A 25,368-nucleotide genomic window follows, 5' to 3' on the forward strand; every position below is an offset into this window, starting at 1 on the left:
CCCGAAGAGCCACACACAAGCCGCCTTCCTCCTGCCCGTTGCCGCCGCCGGGTTTTATCCGCCAAAACCACGAGGTGGGGCTCAGACCACTCCTCCCCCGCCCGTCCCTTCCCACCTTAGCCACCACCCAACTCCAGGCGGAACGCCTTCGCCTCGGCCGAAGGACCGCGAAGGCCTTCGGCAAGTTCCGCCTCCAGCGCGGGGGGGCGGGGCCGCTCGAGCTCCTCCGGGCCGAGCTCGGCTGTTTCCGTGCGCGGCCGCTGCGCACTCGGCACTGGGCGGCGCTGGCTGGCTCCCTGGCTGCGGCTCCTCAGTCGGCGGCGGCTGCTGCTGCCTGTGGCCCGGGCGGCTGGGAGAAGCGGAGTGTTGGTGAGTGACGCGGCGGAGGTGTAGTTTGACGCGGTGTGTTACGTGGGGGAGAGAATAAAACTCCAGCGAGATCCGGGCCGCGAACGAAAGCAGTGACGGAGGAGCTTGTACCACCGGTAAGAGGAGCAGGAGGAGGAGGCAGGAGCCGGAGAGAGCCGGGGGGACGGAGGGGGGACGGGGAGGCGCCGGACACCCGCGCTCGGGGCCTTCCCCTCGCAGGAGGGGCCGCGGTAAAGATGGAGCCTCCGCCCGAGCCCCACAACATCGCCGCCGCTCGCAGCGAACAAAGAATAATGGCGGCGGACTGGAGCCAGCGGCGGCCGGGGCGGCAGCGACTCTGCCTGCAGCCAGCGGCGGCGCTCATGGCGGGGGGCGGCGGGCGGCGGGCGGCGGGCGGGGTGGGAGCCGGCGGCCGGGGGTGTGTGCGGGCGGCCGGCCGCGGCGAGCTGGCGCCCGCGTTCCCGCCGCCGCCGCCGCCGCCGCCGCCGGGCCGGGCGCGGAGCCGGGAGCCCGGAGCCGGGAGCCGCCCCGGGGGAGGCCGCCCGCCGCCCGCCCGGCCCGGCCCGGCCCGGCGCTGCCCCCCGCGCCGCCCGTCCGCCCGCCCGGCCCCCGCCGCCCGCCTCGCCCCCGGCCTGGCGCGACCTGGCCCGACGGTCCGCCGGGGCAGCGCCGCCGGGGTGCCCGCGGGGGGTGGAGGAGGAAGAAGGCGACAGTTGAGGGCAGAGGAGGTGAAGGTGCCTGCCTTCCCGGTAGCCTCGGTGCCTGCCATGCCCGCTTCGCGAGGGGAAGCGCTGCAACGTCTGACCTACTCTTCTCTCCACGCTCTTTGTGCAATAAAGTTCGGAACCAAAGGTTTCCTCTCGTGCTGTATTTTATTCGTGCCCTTTCCCCCCGCTCCCACCCCATTGGGGAGACACTGTTTTCTGTTCTTTCCTGCTTCGTTGACAGGACGAGAGCCGCGCTTTTAAAGATCATTTTTGACTCTCTCCCTCACTCTTTTTGAAGTCAGTAGTCAGTCCTGGAAATGCATTCTTTGGGGAGGAAGGCGGGTGCTAAGAAAAAAAGATTTGTAAAACTTTTTTTAAAAAGCTGTTGGGATCCTGTAAAAGGGAAGCTGGTGTCTGAAAACAGTTTCGGTTTTAACCCTTTTCAATAAGGTAGTAATCCTTCAGAGCTATCATTCTGAAACGCTTTGAAACGAAGGGTAGCCGACTCACTTTTGTTTTGCCTCACTTTGGGGGTTAGGGGTAACCGAGGTTGGGTCCTCTGGATCTCCCACCCCCTACCAAGGTTCCCACGTTTCTGTCTAAACTTAAATAAGAGATGGATTAATACTAATTCTAAAAATAGGCATTTAGAAGTATCCAGTGTTTGCCTTCCAGGCAAGAAGTAACTCCGGCGGGGACCGACCATAGTTTAAGCCACAAGGCTTATTTTTTCTTTGCCTGTTGGGAAAAAGGAACGGCAGAGAAGTCACTGACACATTAAAGATTAAAAGACAGTTTTGAAAGGACCTGGAATATGACCTATTTAAGTTTGTGATAGCTTCCTAAGAAGTTAGAATTTTATCCTAGCCTTAGCTTGCCTCGGTTCAGCCTTCTAAAGGGTTGGTGTAAAAGATACTTTGGTTGTCAGCTCTTGAAATCTTTTTACACTCACGGCTCATTTCCTGCTTTAAAAGCAAAGCCAAAACAGTTATTTTAGGTGGTGCAAAAGATGAACAAGTTATTCGTTGTAAGAATACTCTCGTAGTAGGATGGCATCGTGATGGATACATACAAGGTTTCTTCTTAAGAATAAATACTGATGGATAATAGAAGCCCTGTCTTTGGTTTTTCTGTATCCAAGTCACTTTTTCAAAACTACTTTACTGTAAGTCAAACAACAACAACAAAAAACATGTTAACAATATGTTATTGCTGAGAAACTTCATTAAGATGCAGTTAGGAGTGCTTACATAAGGATTGGGGAGGTGATTTTATTTACCAACACTGAAGTAGTTACAGTATCGAAGATGCCATAGATTACTGTTTTTCCTTTGATTTTCGCAGGCCAGCATCAGTTGAGTAGAATATTTTTCCCTTACACAGACTATGCCAGTGACTCTCTTTTTTGTGAATTTAAAGGGAAAGAATTTTTTTTCAGATGGATTTTTTCTTGTCTTATCCAAAAGGTCTTTTCAATTTTGTTTTATTCATAGATTCATAATCTGTAATTCTTAGCAGTTCCAAGTGGAATGTTTTAGACTTTTATATTCATTAATTTTTGAATGTTCACTTGGAGCATGGTTATAACTTATACTTATGTCACTTCTCAGGGAATCACGAAAAATTACAGTTAAATCTGTACTCTTTTTTTTTTTTAAGTGGTTACATCTATTCAGAAAGTGAATAAAAAGATCTTTGACCCAAACAGACTGAAAAATGTTAAAGGGCCACTTCTTGTGGAATTTTAAAATTCTGGTGATACCCCTTTTTGAATGATTTTTTCCCCCCATGTAAGAACCTAGGGGAACTTAGAAACCTGATTCATAATATGGTACCTTCCTTTTCCTGCTTTTGAAATTAATTTTCCTGATTATATCTAATAGTAATTTTCTATAGACAAGTAGCTTTATTTTATAATCTCCCACCCTAAAGCATTGGATTTTACTTTTTGGATATAATGTGGTTATAATAAAACCAAGTATGCCTTCTTCACCTTATTTTAATAGTTTTAGTCATTTTTTTCCACAGTAGAAAAAATTGTAACATAATGGCTTTCAGTGTATCGCTGAAATTTATAATTCAGTTTATTCCATAAAATAATTTAGCAGATATGGTTATATAGACTTGCTTATAACAGCCTGTGTCAGTCTTTTACAAGCATGTGCTTCTTGAATACTTATGCCTCTAATCTGAATTTAAGAATATACTAGATAATCTGGGAATGGAAAAAATGTAAGGGTTTTTTTTTTCCTTACTCATGTGTGAACTCATCTGTACTGCAGAATCACTTGAGGCAGTAGTTGGTCATAATTCAAATATTTAGTTGCCTGCAACAGAGAATGTAGTTAGTGGAAAGAGCATTGGGTTTGGATTTAAAGGCCTGGGTTTCATTCCTTCTGTTGCCACTGCTATCATGTGCCTACCCCTCAAGAAATTTTGTGACCTGTGGGAGTTTCTTAATCTTTCAACTTTGGTTTCCTTATCTGTTAAATTAGAATACCACCTACTTTATAGGGCTGTGCGATAAATTATAAAGTACCTCCTTAGGGACTTCATGATAGCTATTCATTTTAAAGCTTTTTTAACTTCTTGGCTGTGGGACCTTAAGTAAATTTCTTCTCCGTTCCTCAATTTCCTTGGTCACAAATATACTATACCTACCTCATAGAAATGTAGGTGTTGTATAATACACATATTAAATGCCTAGCATTTCACAAGTGTTCAACAAACATTTCCTATAATTTTAAAATTATTCATTATTACTACATTTAATACACCCAGCCAGAAACTGCAACAAATCCAGAGATGAATTACACTGTTTTATCTCTACCCTCAAGGAACTTTTGGGGACACGATGACTAATGAGACAGAATATATGTCATAAGAAAGAAATCAAAGGAGAGATCACCCTTAGTGAAATAATGGAAGAAAGGAAGATTATATATTTATATTTCCTATTTTATTTTTTTAATAAGTAATTCATTCAGGAAGTCCGTAACTCAAAGCATATAAAATGTAATACGGCAGATTGTCATGTGATACACCCTCGTGCTCATTCCCATTGCCCAAGTGTTACCAATTTCTTCTTTGTCCTTCCTTTCAAAGGTAATTCTATCCATATAAAAGCGAATACTCTGTGTTCCCCACCCTGTACCCACACTTTTTTTTTTTAAACAAATGATAGTATACTATATATACTCTCCTATGTCTTCCCTTTTTTTCACTTAAAATGACTTGGCCATTGGTTTGTATCAGTACATAAAGAGCTTCACTTTTTTTTAATGAGGCATCTTATTGTATGGATATACCTGTATTTAGTAACCAGTTAGTAAGTTGATTTTATTTTTAGGTCTTGTATGACCTTTTAAGCGAAGGGCTTCTGTCATTAATGTCTTTATTTCTGTTGAATGAGAAATACCAGTTTCTGACAGGAAATGGTTATTTGAACTGCCTTATTACCTTTTAAGCTCTAGTTTTTAAAAGTTTTAGTGAAATGATTCAGATGTGCATAAAAAGGCAAGTGTGTAAGAGTTAATTCACAAACTGTGTTGTCTGAATTTAACTCTTTTTGTTAAGATTCTTGTTCCTTGAACAGACTTCCTTCTATTATTGCAGCCAAAAAAAGTGTCTATAGTTTTTTTTCTAAATGAGAAAGAACATCTCATGTAGTCCAGTCTTTTTTTTTTTTAAGCAGACTATTCTCATGCAGTATTACTGCCCAGCAGTGCTGATTAGGGTGCAGCTTTTTCCCTGGTGGTTGTTTGTTTGTTTTTTTTTTGCTTCTCATGATGATGTTCCAGTATTTCTTCGTGTTATTGTCAGTGAGTTTTATATTTGATACCTAGGTAAATAGCAATAAATAATAGCAAATAATCTGTAAATGGCAAGAAATAAATGAGTTTCACCTATATGCTTGAGTACTTAGACTTTACTGCTTAGGTGATTGTGTGTGAGGGGTGGGGGCGTGTGTGTAAGTCCCTGGTCAACCAATTGGACAAAGTAATACTCAGTTTAACTAGAACACAAAACAAGTTTCAGTACCTTTCTCTTTCTTTTTGGCTGTTAAGTAGCATTTAACTAAAGTACATTTTACATGCAGTTAGTATATTTATCTTTAAAATACAAATTCTGTAAGTGTTTTAAGTTGATTAAACTTAGAAAATGATAACTAATAATCCAGCAGTAGGGACATACATAAGTCTCTTATCTCTCAAAAAAAGCCATTAAATGAAACTCTTGTGGTATATTTCATTTTCTGTATGCTGAAGCTGACAGTTACATGTGTGAAAGTTCTTAGTGTAAGAATATTGTCTTACTAATATTTTCATGATTTATAGTATTTTATATAAAATATTGACATATTTGGTTTTTACCTGCTCAGGGACTAAAATGTTTACAAAGCAATCATCTTTACGGATTTAAGGGGATGGAGATCCATCATTGAAATCTGTAAAGGCAGAGAATTTTCCTTCTAGAACCTATCTGTGGGAACCAGGGACTTAAATGATTTCTCACAGTATCCTGGAATCAGTAAATTGTCTTCTGTGGTAGAGGTAAAGATCATGAACTAAAGGGACAAACTCATAGTGTGAAAATGACTGTTTTCCTCTGCCAATTTTATATGCTCAATCATGATAGAAGAGCTTAATCCTAGTCAGCCTCTGAAGCTATAAGAAGAAAGATGGTTTTAAACGTATTCTATATTGATAGCTATCAATATTGGTTTTTGAGACATGTTTGAAACCTGGATAAAGAGTAGCTGTTGGATTTTCTTACTCAGAATGCTTCTCTCCCCTTAATAAATATATATACTCTTTGTTTTGCATTCTTAGCTCTGCCAGATATGGCCCTGTTGAGATGTATTTTGTTATATTTCACCTAGAGTCTTGCTCACCTGACTTCTAGGTTATCAAAAAGAAGGGGGGGGGCAAGTCTTTAGTATTCTGGTGTTTATTCAAGCAGATAAGTGAAAGAGGCTATTTTACACCTCCAAAGCTAAAAAAATTACCTTTAATATGTAATCAGTTCTTGGGGCTTAGTGACATGAATTTAAACTTAAAAAGTACCACTCCTTGATAAACTTTTAATTGCCTGAGTTGCTTTTTCTTATGGTTGAGTTGAAATAATAAAGGAGTTTACTGTGAATGAGATAGGCTGTCTGAACAAAAATGAAAAGCAGTTTTCTGGGGTGTCTGGGTGGTTCAGTGGGTTAAAGCCTCTGCCTTTGGCTCAGGTCATAATTCCAGAGTCCTGGGAACGAGCCCCACATCGGGCTCTCTGCTCAGCTGGGAGCTTGCTCCCCCTACCCCCCGCGCCTGCCTCTCTGCCTACTTGTGATCTCTGTCAAATAAATAAAATCTTTAAAAAAAAAAAAAAAGGAAAGGAAAGCAGTGTTCTTTCTGCTGTTGAATTAAAATAGAAAATTATGATCTCTGAATAATCTAATAAACAGCACGGTTTAGAGAGAGAGAGATCTGAGGGATTGATGGTCAGTTTTTTGCCAAAAGACTAGAAGTAAAGACTGATACTTTGTTACGGAAGAGAGAATTAAGTAGAAACTTAAAATTGCTAAAAATGACCTTGGTGTAGTAGTAAAGGATAGATCTGAAAGTTGACGGTAATAGGAAATTTTTTTCCCAAAGGTTAGTGAATCTTTTCTGAAACTAAGATTTCTCTCTTCAATTTTAGTAGTATTTCTAATGAGCTGGTTATCTGGGTTTCTGGCTATAATTATATGATGGTATAGATGTAACTAAAAATGCTTGTAATTTAGCCAAAGCTGAATAACCATTATTTCTGAGGGTTGTTATCCCTGTTTCTGTAGATGATTGGCAAATAGGGGACTCAGAAGTGCATTATCACTGAAGTGAAAATTGCTATTTGTTCCGAACTATTTGTACTCCTGAAGGAGTATCATTTCCTTGAAAGTATCAGTAGCAGCTTTGTTTGCTATGACCAGTAATACTAATGCTTTGGTTTAATTTACTGTCATTTATCAGTCTAGTCATTTATTTGGTGAACATTTATTGACCATTGACTTTATACTAAGCGAAATAATTGTAAGAAAATTTATTCAGGTAAGGATTTTTATAGATATTAAATGAAGTGTTGTGCTAGTTGCTTGTAAACAGTGAAACCTGAGTGTGTCGCTTCTGCCCTCCGGGAACCTACATGTGCTATAGTGGCGAGGACAAAGGAGCGTAAGGAAGAAGGATGTAGGCATGGCGTAGTGTCAGTTCTTCACTGCTGTCTGTGTAATAGGCACAGACAATGTATTTGTTTAATAAATGATTCCCTCTTGGGAGGGTTACAGCTTTGAAAGGCAGGAATTTAGTGAGGAAAAGTTTTATGAGAAAGAATATAAATTGAATACTAAAGAACTTGGTTGGGTAGTGATAGTATCTTCTAGGCAGTAGCAAGGACAACAAAGATGAAGACATGGAAGTAGAGTGGGGTAAAAATCAAGGTACAGCAACTTGCAGTGAAACATTTTAATTTGAAGTACCATATTTTGAGATTTGTTATGAACAGTTTATTATGGTGTCTTTATGGGTATTACTCATAAACTCTACTATACTGGGGAATTCAAACTTAACACACTTTTGCCATTGAGGGAGTAGTAACTCCTTCATTTTTTACAGATGACTAAACTGAGCCCTGGAGAGCTTAAACGATTTATTTGCTGGTAGAGCCTTTTCTCTGAACAAGACATAACAGTAAGCATAGTTTTCATCACTGTTTTTCTAGCATTATCTCTTTTGAAGAAAGTTTTCATGTTTCTGGCTTTATTGGTGATTACTAGGATTTCTGTTCCTAAACAGTAATAGTTTAGGTTTATAAAATTTCACTTGGAAGGAGTATTCTAGCCAAGGTATTAAAAAAATACATTGGTTTCATTATCTTACTAATTAGATCTACATCAATAGGAGAGATGCCTGACTGGCTCAGTCAGTAGTTTGTTGACTCCTGATCCAAGGGACATGAGTTCAAGCCCCACATTGGCCATGGAGCTTACTTCAAATAAATAAATAAATAAATAAATAAATAAATGAATAAATAAATGTTTTCTTAATCTGCTTCGGTAGATAGATTACCATAAATAGCCAGCTCATGCTTTATTTTTTCCATAATTCATTGTATATCTTTCATTTTGAACTGGGATTTTTATGGTTTTAAATCATTGTTATTAAATACCTGTTTGAAGGGAATTGGTAGGCAACCTGGTTATAAAAATTAGTTTATACTTGCCCAGCTCTGTGTGTGTGTGTGTGTGTGTGTGTGTGTGTATCTTTTTATAGAACACATATTTTATCTCTTGTTAGCTTGAGAGCTCTTTGAGAGAAAATTTCGTGTCTGTTTTAAACTCTAGTCCCCATAGTTTTTGGCAGAACACTTATTATGTAATAGGCACAGAAAATGTATTTGTTTAATGAATGATTCCCTCTTGGGAGGGTCACAGCTTTGAAAGGCAGGATTAAAAACAGTCCCCCTGTAGGGATGACCAAGTAAAGGAAGCAGACATACATGCTTCAGACAGTTAAAACTAATTGAAATTACAGATTTTTTTTAAAAGATTTTATTTATTTACTTGACAGATAGAGATCATACGTAGGCAGAGAGACAGAGAGAAAGCAGGGAAGCAGGCTCATTGCTGAGCAGAGAGCCTCATGCGGGACTTGATCCCAGGACCCTGGGATCATGACCTGAGCTGAAGGCAGAGGGTTAACCCACTGAGCCACCCAAGTGCCCCCAGATTTATTTTTTAAAAAGCCAAGGAAATTAGGCTCATTTTCCCATGGCTTAAAACGAAGCTTTTCTACTTAACGTTTTCATTACACTCTGATGCTTTACCAATCCTTCTTGCCTCTGAGACATGAGAAATGGCATGAGAGTGTATTATTAATCAAAACGACCTTACCAGAAATCACTACCAGGTTGGGTAAAAAAAAAAAAAAAAAATAGTACATCACTGATTGGACTTGTTTTTGATTCTTTCAGGAATAAAGATACCTAAACTTGAAGTGAATATTTTATCAGAACTATACATAAAGTCTTTGCTATTGTCTGCATGTAATTTATCAGCTTTGTAGCTTTACCATGGCTAAGTTTTAAATGTAGTCCAATATATTCTTGGTGCCTTAGGTGCTTGGGCTTTTTCTAGCAAGCAAAACACAATAAAAATGCTTAGCCAAAAAAAAAAAGGCTTAGCATGTGGCTTAATTATCCATGCCATTCCATTGCCAAATACAAAGAATTCTTCGCATTTTATAATACTGGAGGTTACGTGGTATACCTCTGCAGTCTTATAAACTCCTTGCAAATCTCTTAACATGTCTAATTCTCCATCTGTGAAGTGAGAGCTAAAACCAGGATTCCTGTTTTATAACTCCTCCTATAACACGTGCTGTCTCACTTCAGGAAAAGCGAATTGTCACTCTTCCATGTCTAATTTGTAAATAATTCACAAAAATAGCATTTTAAAATATAGTTCAAAACAGACCTGTCAAAATAATGAATGTTAACTTTATAAACACCCTTGGATATTCATTTTCCATTTGAATTTAGTGATTTTCACATAGTTCCTCTGGTTTTATTGAGCAAATGGAATAGTAGACTTTAAATATTTAACTTCAAGGCATAACTTTTGTGGGTCCTTACAGTTTTAGCATTGAGCTAGTTTATGAATCAGAACTTAAAATATGAAGACAGTTTCACTCTTTAGTCAACACAGAAATTGCTTTTCTATAAGTAACTGCTCGTAGGAGGTGTATAATCCTTTTTTCTTTAAAACAAAAATCATCTCCAAAAAAAATCGGTTTAGTAGAACTTTATATAGGAAGTTTATGTAGGATCACATCTTTGAAATGCTTAAGGTGTGAAAAGCTGTAAACATAGTATTGGATGAGAAAGAAAGGAAATTGGGAAGGAAATGGGATAAAATGTTATTATCTAAAATAATGCACAGTCATGGTTGCTGCCTTGCTAAGCAACACTGTCTCTTGGTGACCAGATACATGAAGGCTTGTTTGAGAGCTGTGAGTAGTCCATCTTCCTTGAAGGCAACAAGACAAATACATTTGCTAGTACTTAGAAAATAATGACTTTGATTTGAGAAAGCACTAAAGCTTTTCTCTTGAAAGTTACTATAGAATTAGTCACGTGTTATAGGATGGCTGTCATCATGCATCATGCAGTACAGTTCTATAAATCACATAATATTTTTCTAATTCACTTCTGTTAAAATATTTCTTTGAGAACAGTGTCTTTTTTTCTGATTTTTTAACTATTATTTTAATTTTTTTAATTAACATATAATGTATTCTTTGCCCCAGGGGCATGGGTCTGTGAATCATCAGATTTACACATTTCATAGCACTCACCATAGCACATACCCTCCATAATATCCATAACCCAGCCATCCTCTCCCTACCTCCTCACCCCCCAGCAACCCTCAGTTTGTTTTGTGAGATTAAGAGTCTCTTGTGGTTTGCCTCCCTCTTTCTTGTAGCACATGCTACATATTTTAAAATAATTTATTAAAAATAGCATCCAAATACTGTGGTGATTACAGAAGTGCAATAAATTGTAAAATATGAATATTGAACTTAAAGCAGTTTCTCTCAGTTCAATCCAGTGAATAAGTCAGGGAATTAACTTTATTAAATAACATTGAAAAGTTTCCCTGTTACTGTATGTTGCCTTTTTTGGTACTAGTGGTTGGGCGATACTGATATTTACTATTAATACAAAGAATTTATTAAAATATATACACAAATTTTTAGGTTTTTATTTTTCTTTTGTAAATGTTTAAATCTCATCGAGTTCAAATCACGCAATTAACTTCAGTTACAACTTTTCTTGCCTTTAATATCTAGACTATAGGCAGAAATATGGATTTATTCTCCTAATTAAGGGAGGGAGAATTTGGTAGGAGCACAGAGTAAACTTTTTGAAAAAACTGTCAGAATTTACACCAGTTTATTTTAGCTTATCACATTTCCTGTCCATACTCTCTCTCAGAAATGTATTTAACTAAATTTTGATAGTGTGTGATTATTCTAGTTTAATAAAATTTTAGAATTGAAGTTGGTATCTGTGTTGCGGGGTGTGTGTGTGTGTAATGCACACGTGTGCATACCTACACGTTATGTATACACATGCAACATTGAATCAGCTGTTTTCCTTTCAGGTTTCAGTGAAGATATGCTAAACTTATTACCCCAAGACTATTTATTATTAGCATCAGAAACCTGGAGCATTGCTAAATTTCCAGTATTGATTGCATACACCTCAGTTGCTCTAGATTAAGCATATGATAAGTGGCAACTATTTCCAAGTTAACAACACTCAAAAATGTACAGGGGTGGGGGGTGGGGGATAGAGGGAAAAAGGCAGTGCCACATAGTTACTGATTCTTGGAAAGCCAAAGTCTGTTGTGTAACACCTGGACATTTTGTAATTTTATTTAATAAACTAATCATAACACTTTAGAAAATTAATTAAGTCCTGTTGGAGTTTTTGAGAATGCGTTAGCAATGCTTTGAGTCAGTTATATTATCCTAAAAACTAGAAAAGAGGTAGAAAACATGTACAAGATATTCTGTACCACTCATGGCTGTTTCTAGGTATACTTCTGTAAAATATTCTTAGTACTGTATTTGACTCTGACAACAAAATAGTCATATAGTTTTAAAATCATGTGCCCAAATGTTCCTTTTGCTATGGTTACCCTAGAGACCTTAGATTTCTGCTTGTGTGATTTCCTTAAATCCCTGGGCTTTTGAGTTTCGGAGGAGTCAGCCACTCGCTAGGGTGCAGGGGGAGGTTTTTTCTCATTTTTTAATGAAGATCATTTACATTTTTAACAATCACAGTATTCATATGTTCCATTAGTTATGGATGCATTATTCTTCAGTCAAAATTCTTAGTTCATTTCTCTGAATATGGTAGTTATCCATCTCATCCTAAACTGGATTGAGATTTAGATTTAAGGGATTAAAAAGTAAACTAGGTTGTGAGGGGTAGATGGGTTTATTTTTTATAAACTTGAATAGAATGTTTAGGATCCTGTGGACTGGGGCACTTCCTAAAAGTCAGAATATTTCAAGAGGAAAGAACAAGGTAAAGATCTACAGCATTCGTTTCTTTTGTTTAATGATTTTTAGCAGAAAGTGAGAATATGAGCTTGCTTTCTTGTTGATGAGCTTTGCTTAACTTGGTAGAGGCAGGTAGGTATGGAAATAGTACTTCCAGAAATTGTCCATGATTTGGTATAGTTTTGTATAGGTGTTTAGTAGGTGAATTAAAATGCTACTTTAGCATCAAGATTTTCACTTGTTAGCTTTAAAAATATTGAAAAATCCCCCCAGCATCCTTCTCAGCTTGCTTTTTATTTATTTATATGTATGTTTGTTTATTTTGTGGGGGGAGGGGTAGAGGGAGAGAGATTTTTTTTTTTTTTTTGACAGAGATTACAAGTAGGCAGAGAGAGAGGGGAAAGCCGGCTCCCTGCTGAGCAGACAGCCCAATGCGGGGCTCGATCCCAGGATCCTCAGATCATGACCTGAGTTTAAGGCAGAGGCTTTAATCCACTGAGCCACCCAGGCTCCCCGGGAGAGAGAATCGTGAGCAGGCTCCACACCCTACATGGTGCCCAGTGTGGGGCTTAATCTCACAACCCTGAGATCATGACCTAAGCCAAAGTCAAGTCAGACATGTAACTGACCTGCCACTCAGGTACCCTTCAGCTTTATTTTTTATGCAATACTTCTCACCATCTGATTTATTACATACTTTATCTGCTTTCTCTTCCCTGCTCCACACACGGGAATGTAAGTTGCACAAAGTTTTAAAAATTTATATTGTATATTTCTTTTTCCCCAGTAATTTGACAGTGCCTGAAATATAAGTCCTCAGATATGATAACCTAATACAAGTATAATATATATAATGCCACTTGTTAAAACTGAAGATATTGTTGGTTCTATTTAAAGTTACTAGTGGTGGGTGCCTGGGTGGCTCAGTGGGTTAAGCCGCTGCCTTCAGCTCAGGTCATGATCTCAGGGTCCTGGGATTGAGTCCCGCATCGGGCTCTCTGCTCGGCAGGGAGCCTGCTTCCTCCTCTCTCTCTCTGCCTGCCTCTCTGCCTACTTGTGATCTCTCTCTGTCAAGTAAATAAATAAAATCTTAAAAAAAAAAAGTTACTAGTGGTGAATTCTCTCAGGATATGTTGCCATATAGAGTAGAAGTAAAATTCATTGTGATATGAAAGTTCTAAACACAGTTACTTTAAAGAGACATTATTTTCAATTTTCATTTTGTCCTAGTAGGCAGTTGCTGATTGCTTTTTGAGTGACTTTTCTGTTATCATTTGTCCTCTCTCCTTCCTTCTATATAGAATCTGGCACTAGCCACGGATTCACTCATTTCTCTAAAGGCATACTAATGTAAGCCTTTGCTCATACCATTTTTCTGATCAGAGAAGTTACCCTCCTTCCCCAGATTTATGGTGCTGGGTCCATTCTCAGTGCTGCTTTGGAATTCCCCCACTCTCTTGACTATTGCAGAACGTTTTCTATTCTTTTAAATGTCATGGAAGCACTCATTTGACACTTTACTGAGAGGTTTATCTAAACTACATTCTAAGGTTTTAAATACTGTCTTTACTGTATAAAGGGTACAAAAGTGGTACAGTCTTAGGGAAGTTTCTTGAAGCTTTCTAAGATGGGAAGGAAAAACTTTGTCCTCTGAAAATTAACAAAAGGGGACTGTAAAACTATTTAATAACGAACAATAGTTGTGACCAGATCAGTGTAATGAGTAAAAGAGTTGTTCTCCCAACATGTGAGAGAATCTTTATTGACTAGTATCTGGTCTTGTAGCATTTTTTTAAAGGTACTGCTAATTATGTTAAGTTGTATTGCATTCTCATGATTTTGTAAATCAGTAAGTGGTGATAGCTCTGTATTAATCCAAGATCAAGAGGCTAGATGACCTATTCTTAGTGAATCTGTCTTCTTTTACTGTCTACATATATTACTATAGAATAAAAGGAAATACTTCATTTATTATATATACTATTTTATTAAGTTGCCTGCATAATTATGTTTGCGTACATACATCTTGTGTCATTTCCTAGGATCAGAGCATATAAAATTGGACGAGCTCTTTAATTCATCTTCCTAGCTTTTACAGATGAAGAAACCTAAAGCACAAAAAGTTTAATTTTTCCAATGATCACTTGGTGACAGATCCAGCTTTCTACCAAGTGTTAGGCTCTCTCAGTAACACTAAAAACCACTTCACTTTTTATTTTTCATATTAAGAGGGATAACTCTAAAGAGCATTACATAGCAAAATGACACTTATCTTTGTGAATTGGTTTAAACATTTTGTTTCCTTTACGCATGATACTGTTTTGAAATTTATTATAAATTTATGGTTTCCAAAGGATTATGTTAATTTTTAGGGGATAAATCATGAAAATTCCCAAATCTTAAATATCCCAAATTTTGTAACTCTGAATTATTGGAAAACAAGAATCCCCAAACTCAAGCTAATACTAGATTTTCAGTGATTTCTAAGTTCCAATCTATTTCTCATATTGTAGGCCGAGTATTTATAGAACATTCTTTCTGAGTTTTTATGTACCTGATCTTTTACTTATTTTATAGTAGTATTCAGTCTTTTTTTTTTATTTTTATATTCCTGAAAAGCATTCATTTGTGTAGTGAATTAAGAATCTCCTTTCTTGCGACACCGAGTGGCTCAGTTGGTTAGGCATCTGCCTTCGACTTGGGTTGTGATCCCAGGGTCCTGGGATGAAGTTCTGCATCCATCTCATTGCTAGGCATGAGCTTGCTTCTCCTTCTGCCTGCTGCTCCCCTTGCTTGTGCTATCTCTCTCTGACAAATAAAATAAATCTTTAAAAAAAAAAAAACTTTCTTCAAACAACTTTGGAAATCCACATATTGGCTATAGTAATTGATCGTGTGTCTGAATATTATACTTCTGGCTGGACTGCTCCTTGGTTGATAAAAAAATTGAAGACTGTAGATGTAATACTGTAGTATCTCTTCCCTCACCACCTGAAGATAGAAAAGAACAAAAGTTTTCGAAGTCCAAAAAGAATACACCCACTTTAAATATTAGTTTAGTCTAGTTGAGAGGCCATTTAGTACCTTTGTGGTAAAGACCAAAAGAATAATGTCTGTGTTAGTTCAGTCAGTGAGTTGTTTATCTGAAACAAATTTTTATTCCTTAAATATATCTCACCTGCACTTTGAGAATTTTCTGATGAAAGACAGTATTTGTACTGTTGCTTTGGATGTTGCTATCTACTTGAGCTAAGAGTTATAAAAATTAAGAATGCTGTACCCTTCTCTAAAAAAAGATTCTGCCTGAATGAAAGAAATGATAATAAAACCCTGGCAGTTTAAATGAGAGAATCATATCCGTTGGAAATACCACTCTTTTTGTTTTGGGGTGTATTTTTTTGGTTTTTTGGTTTTTTTTTTAAGAACTTACCAAGTTGGGGAGTGAAGAAGAATGCAAATCACATTCCTGTTTTGAATGTGTCCTTGTAGCTATAATTATTTATGTTAACTAGTGGTTTTGTGTCTTTATTATAATAACGTCACATTTTATTTTTTGCAACAAAAAATTATAATGATGTCCTATACCTGAAGTATCAGGAAAAAAGTAGTCCTAATTCTTGTATAATAAACAAAAACAAAAGAAATATGATCTGTGCCATAGATTGCTTTTAATCAAATGGGGAAGTTAAAAATATATGGATGACAGCACAAGTTTAAAAAAAAAAAGTGGCCTGAAATAGTCTTTCAAAAATGGTTGGTGCATACTCTCTACAAAGGATATATTATGATTATATGATGATAAATTTGTATTTGTCTTCATTCTCATTAAAATGATGGCGTAGGGAGAGGATGAAAAAAAGTTGATGGAATTCTGCCCTTATTTAGCTTGACTCAGTTCAGTCTTTTTTTTTTTTTTTTTTTTAATTTATTTGACAGACAGAGATCACAAGTAGGCAGAGAGGCAGGCAGAGAGAGAGGAAGGAAAGCAGACTCCCTGCTGAGCAGAGAGCCCGATTCGGGGCTCGATCCCAGGACCCTGGGATCATGACCTGAGCCGAAAGCAGAGGCTTTAACCGAGCCACCCAGGCGCCCCGACTCAGTTCAGTCTTGTCCTCACATGGATTCACTGCTTGTTCCTGAGATTAGGTTTTAATGTTTTTACATGCTATTTTCTTGCAGACCAAAATGCAATGAACAACATTTAGGATACGTAAACCATTTTGTTGTTGATGTTGTTTTGTTATTTTGAGGTCTTTCTTAAATTTTTTAGTTTAAAAGAGCACAGATTGTAAGTATATAATTCCAGTTATCACAATTAAAATAAAATTATTTGATAATTTTTTATCTTTGGAATTGTGGGGTATTTTGGATATTTTTTACTCTTTGGAAATGTGGGGTAAACAATTTAGGCAAGATATAAATAAAAATAGTTTCATATAAAAATATCTAGGACTTAAAAATTTTTTTTTCAACAGGTATCTCAAAATCATGATTGAAATACAGTTTTTGGTTCATAGTTTTCAAAATGTTATTCATGACTTCTGGTATTAAAATCTTAAATTGTACAAGTGATCCTGAATCAATGCTGATGGAAAGAAAATAAATACTAAAATATGTAAAAAGTAAAAGGTGGAAGTCATCATCCTATCCAGTTCTACAACATCTTCCTCTCCTCAGAGCTACCACTTAAAATTTAGTATGTAACTTACCATACCTTTTTTGATGCACATACATGGGAAACGTTTTATAACAACTTGTTTTTACTTTTTTTCTTTTAAAATAAATAGAATTCTCTTTTTTACAGTATGCTCTGTGACTTGCCCTTCTCAGTTTGTTTTGGAAAACTTTATATGTTATTATATTACAGCTAGATTTTTCTCTCTTTCATTGCTATGACTTCTCGAAAGGTCCTTTGAATGATGGATACTTTTTCCAGTTTTTCACTATTACAAAAAAAATTCTACAATGCATATCCTTGCATACATCTTTGTGAACTAGTCAGTAATGGAGTTTCTTATTGACTAGTAGTTTCTCCGTATTCTAGGTGTTATTGTGTCGATTATACGTGGCAGGTATTTTCTCCCTGTGCTCTTGTCTTGGTGTCTTTTGTCATTTGAATGTTTTAAATAATTATGTAGTCAGGTCTGTTGATCTTTTTCATTTGTCATCCCTTTTATTGATTCTGTATTTCTAAATTATTTATACTTCTTTCCACAGAGGTATTTTTACTTCCATTTTTACCTGTCATTGTAAAACTTTTTATAGAGCCCTGTGAATGATGGAAAATATATTAGTATGTGATATGTTCCGATGGTGTGTAGTAATGATATAAGGATCAGTTGCAATTTTGATGATCAGTTTCAGAGTTATAAAATAAATGTAATAAATTCTGGAAAAGTGTTGGGGTTTTGTGTTATTTATGGGATTGCTATAAGTAGTCATCACTATTAATAAATTCATTTTTGACAGGTAATATGCCAGGCACTAAATGATAACAATAGAACAGAAATGAGAAGTAATCCCTTTTTCTGTGACTCCTTTAGACATGATTATCACCAGGAGTTTATTTCTGTTATCAGAAATATCTGCATGTAGCTGCTGCTGCTTTGAATTGTTCTCCACTAAATCTTGCTGCCATTCAGTGCCAGATTACCCAACAAATATACTACCAAAGCAGGGTCCCAAAGTAAAAAAGAGCAGCCTTGATTAACTTACTCAAAATTTTATTTCATGTTTGTGTGCATGTGTAGTATTGCACGCTGTATATGGGTGAGGATGCAGAAGGCTAAGATCTGCAGTGTTTGGGGTCTCTGATTTGGCTTTGTGTCTATTTATCCCACCTTTCTATCTTGATACCCCACAACCTGGGCTGCTTTTGTCCCACCACCAGTAATTATCTTGGAAGTAGCTTATACTTTTATGTTTCTGCCCTATAATAGAAGGGAATGCCCTCATATGAAGTACCATGAAGCCAATATCTCATAGACCCTGATATCAGCTCACTTCTATTCTCTACCTTCTCTCCATACCTGAGGAGTACAATTTGAAAAAAATTAGAATTTTACTGGCACCCCCTTCCCCTTGTTAATAGGGGAGATTCATTAAAGGGAGGAGTTCCTTCTTTCTAGCTGGAATAACAAGGGAAAAGAGAGGGGTTTTTTGGGTTTTTGGGTTTGGGGGGGAGGTTTTTTGAAGGGGTTAGAATTTTACAGCTCAGCAGACTTGGATAAGTTTACAATAATTGAGCTAGATTATTTTTTAACTAGATTTCTGAGTGCATTTTCTGATCTAACCACACATATACCTATTTATAACCTGAAATTTGCCTTTAAAGTCACAAAAGCACAAAGCACTGTAGTGCTTGTAACACTCTTCCATATTATTGTAGGTAACTAAATGACCATGGAATCTGGAGCAGAGAACCAGCAGAGTGGAGATGCAGCTGTAACAGAAGCTGAAAGCCAGCAAATGACAGTTCAAGCCCAGCCACAGATTGCCACATTAGCCCAGGTATAAAATACATGGAGAGATTCCAAGTTATGTCTCTTCCAAGAGAAATATGTTTTAGACAAGAGGATTTAGTTTTTATTGCAGAGATAGACATAGAATTGAGCAGAGACATTCTTAGAATACCGAAGTTCCTATTTACTAAGTATTAGCATAATTTTAGAAATGATTTACTAACAGAACAGAAAAATGTATTGTTAGAACGTTATTTGTAGTGACCTGATTTAGAATAATGACATTTTAACTAATGGGTAGAGATTGTCTCTCCTAAACGAGGGAAAAAAACCTGATATGGTAACTGCTTTTTTTTTTTATCACACAGATTTATTTTGAGGCATGGGAATTTAGATAATCCGAGACACTAAGTTTTCTATGTGCTTAAAATAAAAAATAGGGTAACCAGATAAATTGACACACAAGTAAATTTCAAGGATGATAAATTTTGTTTCCTATATCTTTTACATATAATTTATGATTCCTTTATTTTGTCTTTGTCTTAAACATTCTACCTCTAGAGTTATATTCTTTCATCCTTATTTTTTATTCTGATTTATTTTTCCTCAAATATTTTATTAACCATTATTTGCATACATAAGAAATAAGTTAATATAAGAACATTATATAACCTTATGCCTTATATAAGAAAGGTAGTTATAGATACATAGATAAATAACAGACATAAACCTGCTAGGTAAAGGAGTATGTTACTGCCTCTTTTTGATAAAGGCTCCCAGGAGAAAATAATCTTAGCAGAGGCTCTACAGTGTTGAGCTTCAGCTTCCTGAAGAATTTAAAAGCCCTACTAAGGAAGTCCCTGAGCAAAAATGAGTCTTGGCTAATAGGGGGCTAACCACAAATGGTTACTACACCATTTGTGGTGTAGTATTAACGTATGGCCCAAATACTGGGATCTCCAGCAGGAATATGGTCAGAAGAAGTGAGCTGCTCTGTGTTTTCTTCTGAGAGTATTAGGGTCTACCTCCAACCCTCAGCAGTAAGGCAAAGCAGAAAATATCTAGGGATAAAGTAAATACTTAGATAAGGCAGATGGAGGAATGAAGAAGAAAGAGCCAGGACTTCATCAGTACATGGTCAAGGCAAACATGCACAGATCAGAATCTGGGCTCACCTAAGCATTTGACCCTATGGGAAAAATAAGATATAATCCCAGAAAGGATCTTGGTGATGATGACAGCCCTCCAAATAACTGTCTCTTGGGGGGCACTTTTCCATCTGATCCGGTTGTCCTCTTAAGTCTGCTATACAATACAGCCCTGGAAATTCCTTTCCCCCTGCTTTCTTACTGAATTTGTTTCGTTGGTATAATAAAGCATGTTTTCCAATGGTTTTTTGAGCAAGTTTGGGTAAAAAATTCTTGGTAAGGATATCATTTTTCTTGGGGCACCTGGGTGGCTCAGTTAAGCATCCAACTCTTGGTTTCAGCTCAGGTCATGATCTCCCAATCCTGGGATAGAGTCCCATGACAGGCTACATGCTCAGTGAGGAGTCGGCTTCAGATTTTTTCTCCTTCTCTACCCCTCTCCACCTGCATACACATTCTCTCTCTCTCTCAAATCAATAAATAAATTATTTTTTAAAAAATGATTTTTCTTCCAAAGCTTGAAAGTTTCTCTCAAAGTTGGAACAGTCACCATGTGGTGTTGCTTTTGGAAAAGACTAAGTCCATTTATTTTGCCTCTCTGGTATCTTATTTCTCTTTGTTCACAGTGCTTCACTATTTCATTATTAGGGTCTTGGTTTGAATAGTTTTTATCCATTGTGCTGTATATTTTCATTGGGCCCTTTTTAGTGGAAGCTCATGTCTTCAATTTTGGGCAATTTCTTTAAATTATTTGGTTGAAGATTTTTCTCTCTCTCCTTTTTTCCTTGTCATCTAGATGTTATACCTAGAGGACTGTTTCTCTGATTTTCTCATCTTTTCTCTGTTGCTTTCTCTTTGTCTTTTTGCTCTGCTTTCTGGGAGACTTTTTCAGTTTGATGTTCCAACCCATTTGTTGAACGTTTTATTTCTGCTGTCATGTTTCCAAGAGTTCCTTTTGTTCTCTGAATAGTCCTTTTGTGTTTTAATAGCATCCTGTTTATGTTTAACAAAGGGAATATTTTCTGTCGTCTCTGAGAATATTAATTAGGTTTTAAGTTTTCTTCTCCCCACATAGATTTTCCTCTGTATAGCTTTTTGCCCTTCAATTTGTTTTGGTCTCCATCTTTCATATTAGAAGCTTTCCTCTATTGTTTTATAATTGTGGTTGTCTGCTCAAGTTTAAAGTAGGGGACCAAAAAAACCATTGGAAGCTCTAAGTGTGCTGGGGCCTAACAACTACGAGTTGTGTGTGAGCCTCACTATAGGGTGGTTATGGCCTTCCCAATGTCAGTATCTTTTAAGTCTTTGTTTAGCCCCTTGTCACTGATTAGGTTCCTCCGGGAAGGCTTTATTGATCCCTTGCTTGTAGGGTAAAGACCAGGGAGCTAAGAGAGAGTAGACTGGAGGTTAGTAACCCAACCTTCAGCAGTGTCTGTTATAGGCAGTCAGGAGATCCACTACCCAGAAATTAATTCTCCATTTTTCTGTCAGCATGGAGTAGATTAATTACTCTTCTACAGAGGGTGTGGGGAGGGGATCCAGTTGCTTTTCAAAGAGCCTTCAATTAGCCTTCCTTATTTTCAGCTTCTCCCTTTACTCCACCTTCCAGGATGACTTAGATCCTGCGCCTCTTAAGGATTTTGTGGTTCAAATCAGGCTTTCCCTGTTTCTACGTCATGAGTTGTCCTCCTGAGGTCTCCCAAGTTCATTACCATTCATCCAGTCTTCTTTCCAACCTCCAAAACTCTTTGTGTTATCTTCTGTCCCATTCTTTGCTCATGTAATTGTGCCTGTAAAAACAAAATCAATTTTATGAAGTTTAATTGAAGATTCAGGAAGGAGCAAAATGATATATACATGTTTAATTTATCATCCTTATCAGGCAGTCCTTTAGCATTTACTTTGAAGAGCAGAATGACATGATAGTTGAGTTTTAGAAAAGCTGGTTTTCTATTCCTATTTGTGTAGGTTTTGTTCTTTTTATTCCTAACTACAGAGTTTTTTCACTTGGTCATCCAAGTCCTTAACACATACATGATGCATTTTTGTCATAATTTCCTTTCATAATTCTGAAACCTGGTATTTTTTTGTCAGTATTTAATAATGGAAAAATATAATAAAATTGCCAAATCCAAGACTCTACAGTGATTTGAAGTGAACAGGAAAAAATTCAGCCAAGCTAGCAAAGGAAGAAAACCAATCTAAAACAATAATGAGATGCTTTATTTTACTTTTGGAATTTGCACAGTTTTGTTCTTTTAAGTGTGGGGCTTGAACTCTCGACCCTGAGATCAAGACCTGAGCTGAGATCAAGAATCAGATGCTAACCAAACTAAGCCACCCAGGCACCCCTACAGAGATTTTTTTTTTTAATGGGAAGGAAAAAAACAATATTAGTTTTGACTATGAGAATGTAAACTTTTATGGATTTAACTAAAGAGTTGGGTAAAAGGATGATCATTGTAGCTTCCTTGTAACAGGCAAATTTGAAAACCTAAATATCCAATAGTAAGGAATTTATTAAACAGTAATTTTTATTGTACAGCCCTAAAACCACTTAAGAAAATTATTAATGGTATGAAAAGATATAATGGATTTGAAAGATTAAATTAGATTCCATGATTGTGTGTTATAAAAATTGAGTGTGAGTGTGCACTTTTAAAAGCATCTAGATCTTCAGCAAAAATATTAACAGCAATTATCTCTGAGTGGTAGGAACATAAGAAATTTTTATCTTCTATATCTGTATTGTTTACGAAGTTATAATGAGACAGCTGTTCTGTAGAATGATCCAGGTAGAGAAGAGATTAACCAGCTCCTTGAGTTAGCTTGTTATATTTATTCTGTAAAATAGAGAAGAGGATATAATAATTGCTTCATATATCAGAAGAGCCTTTGTACGGAACTAAGAAGAAATATTCTGAATAACTTAGGGTTGTGGTTCTCAAATTTCAGTATAGGGGAAAGTGTCCTTAGGTCCACCAAGAGTCTGACTTTATAAATAGGCACATGTTGTAACTCTGTTGGAGGTAGTCCATGGACCACATTTTGAGAACCAGATAAAACCAAACAAAATTTATAGTGGCCAGAGAGAAAATGATTATATTAAGGAGGGATGTCCTAACTGCCCAAAGATGGATACTCATAGTTTTAACTTCTCATTTCATTAGGGCTCTTTCCTGCCCAAGCTTCTCCTTACTTCTTGTGTTCTCTGTTTCAGTTGATAGCATAGTTTATCGATTCTTACCAAAACATGAAATATGTGAGTCATCCTGGATTCCTCTCTCACCTCCTTCAAGCAGTCATTCATGAAGCTCTTTCTAGTCTGCCTCCTGGATTTTCCTTGAATCAGTTCTCTCATTCTCCTGTGTACCACAGCTAGTACTTTACTTCTGGCTTTATCATCTCACCTAACTACTAGATAGGCTTTCTCAGTCTTCTCCCCTCCACTTTGTTCTTTCAATGAAATAGATGATTTTCATACTGCCACTGAAGTGATCTATCTAAAATTCAAACCTCACCATGTGATATTCCAGAGTTTGAAAGCCGTTAAGTGCCTTTCCCAGTCTCCTCAAGATATAGTGTAACTTTTTTAATGGAATATATATGGTTTTTCATGACGAGCTCATTTAGCCCCTGCCTGTTGGTGTTACAATTTTATCTTGCCCTGGTTCCTACATTCCTACAGTAACGCACTTAGTAGTGCTATCATTTATTTATCCCTTCTTCCCCCAAATTCTGTGCCTCTCCCCTGGGAATCAAAATATGCCTAATTTGTAATCTTTATTTCAAATTTGCATTCTTCCCTTTTTAGGGGAGGTGGGGTAGCTTTTCTCAGTGTGTGTATTTTTCTCTTGGCAAGCCTCATTACTTCACTGGATTTTATTTATTTGTGTTCTTTTCCCCATGCCTTCATCATACATGTACCCCAGTAATTCCCTTCATGTTTGTAGTTTCAGTTCTGACATTGCTCTTAGCACATGGGTCCACAATTACTGTTTACCAAATGAGCAAAAATTATTGAACATTTGAATGTGTTCAAGCATAGGAACAAGAAATACTATCTGATAGATATAGATATGACATAAGAGCTCTTTGGACCTGGATATTGATTCATTAAAATTGCTTTCTTTGTGCCTCAGGAGAAAATTAGTATCTCTTAAATTCACTCAGTTCAGTTCTTTTATTCCTTTAAGAGGAAAATAAATCCTTAAAATATCAACTATCATATCAGTTTGATTTAGGAAGGGTAGAAATTTTCAGTTTATAATACGTATTAATACTTTCTCACTAATAAAAGGCATACTTGTAATTAGTTTAAAAGAGAAGACTGTGCTATACATTTTTAGATATATATTTATTCTAGACTTCGCTAAGTTTTGCCCAAGTCTGAGAGCAGTTGTATTTTAGAATATGAGTTATTTAACACAAAATATTCTGAAGACTTTTATGTTTCTTCAAAGCTACCATAGCTCTTGACCTTGGGTAAGTTACTAAATCTCTTGAGCAGTTGATATTTCTAACTCTAAAATGGAGATAATCCTTATTATCCAGTCATGATTTCTTCGAAGAGCAAAATGAGAAACTGGACATGAAAGCAGGTAGGAAAAATTTAAAGCACCATACAAATTAAAGTGTATTTAGTATTCAGAGGAAGTCTGTGTTACAAATTTTAAATATTAGCAAAAAAACCTAAATTGTAAATATTACATTAAAATAGTTTTTTGTCATTTGGAAGGATTTGAAAGGGAGGGGGCATGTACAGTTGTTTTTTTTTTTTTTAAATATATATTAAATGTAATCATTAGTTTCTTTCACACCAGTGAAATACTTGGCTAGCAGAAGTCATCTTTTTCCTGCTAAAAAAGTTGCTTCGTACTGAACGTGACTACTCCCAAAGAGGTATCTGTGATGATAATTTTTTTCCATGTTCAACACCATAGGTATCTATGCCAGCAGCTCATGCAACATCATCTGCTCCCACCGTAACTTTAGTACAGCTGCCCAATGGGCAGACAGTTCAAGTCCATGGCGTTATTCAGGCGGCCCAGCCATCAGTTATTCAGTCTCCACAAGTCCAGACAGTTCAGGTATGTGTATAAAAAAGTTCTGCATCTACTTTCATAACTGTCGTTTATAGCCATATCTCTCTCCTTTCATTAGTTATGGAATTAGGAACATATCTAGTTCAGAGTTTATTTTATTTACGGTAAAGGAATATGCTGCGTCTGTATAGTCACCTTATGTATAGGAACATATATACACATAAGAACAGACCAAAAAAAAGACTTTTTCTTAAGCTACAGAAGAAAAAGACTTGATTGGGGAAAAAAAATCTTAAAGTACATGGGGTAAAGTGGAAATGTTTGGGAAAGACCAAGGCTGATATACCTTAGTTCAGGAAAATTGAGATAACAAAAATAACTTTGTATTTATTTTCTAAACATGCAATTGGAAAAAATAAGCCCTTGTCAAAATTAATAACATTACCTAAGATACTAGCTTGAATTTGGAGATCATAGAAAGCATTATAAAACCAGCTATGTCTAGGGGTGTAAGTTAGAGTATATAATTTTGAAATAATGAT

At 36.9% G+C, this 25,368-nt stretch overlaps 1 protein-coding gene across 6 annotated transcripts in view; it reads left to right on the forward strand.

Moving 5' to 3' along the window:
• The first annotated feature begins 257 nt into the window (after positions 1-257).
• Positions 258-25,368, forward strand: part of CREB1 (cAMP responsive element binding protein 1) — a 62,790-nt gene continuing 37,679 nt past the window's right edge. For 2 of the 6 annotated variants that reach the window (XR_006606354.1, XM_045078653.1), the window contains exons 1-3: positions 258-485; positions 18,561-18,682; positions 24,725-24,871. Coding sequence is in view for 4 of the 6 variants with exons in the window: in XM_045078653.1 (XP_044934588.1) it covers positions 18,569-18,682; positions 24,725-24,871 (261 nt within the window). In the remaining 2 variants the exon portion in view is untranslated. The remainder of the gene's footprint in view (positions 486-18,560; positions 18,683-24,724; positions 24,872-25,368) is intronic. The other 4 variants (XR_001181464.2, XM_004764257.3, XM_004764258.3 and 1 more) reach the window with 3 other exon arrangements.

Source organism: Mustela putorius, unplaced genomic scaffold (genome assembly GCF_011764305.1).
Source record: "Mustela putorius furo isolate JIRA1106 unplaced genomic scaffold, ASM1176430v1.1 tig00000275_pilon_pilon_pilon, whole genome shotgun sequence".
Taxonomy (NCBI): Eukaryota; Metazoa; Chordata; class Mammalia; order Carnivora; family Mustelidae; genus Mustela; species Mustela putorius.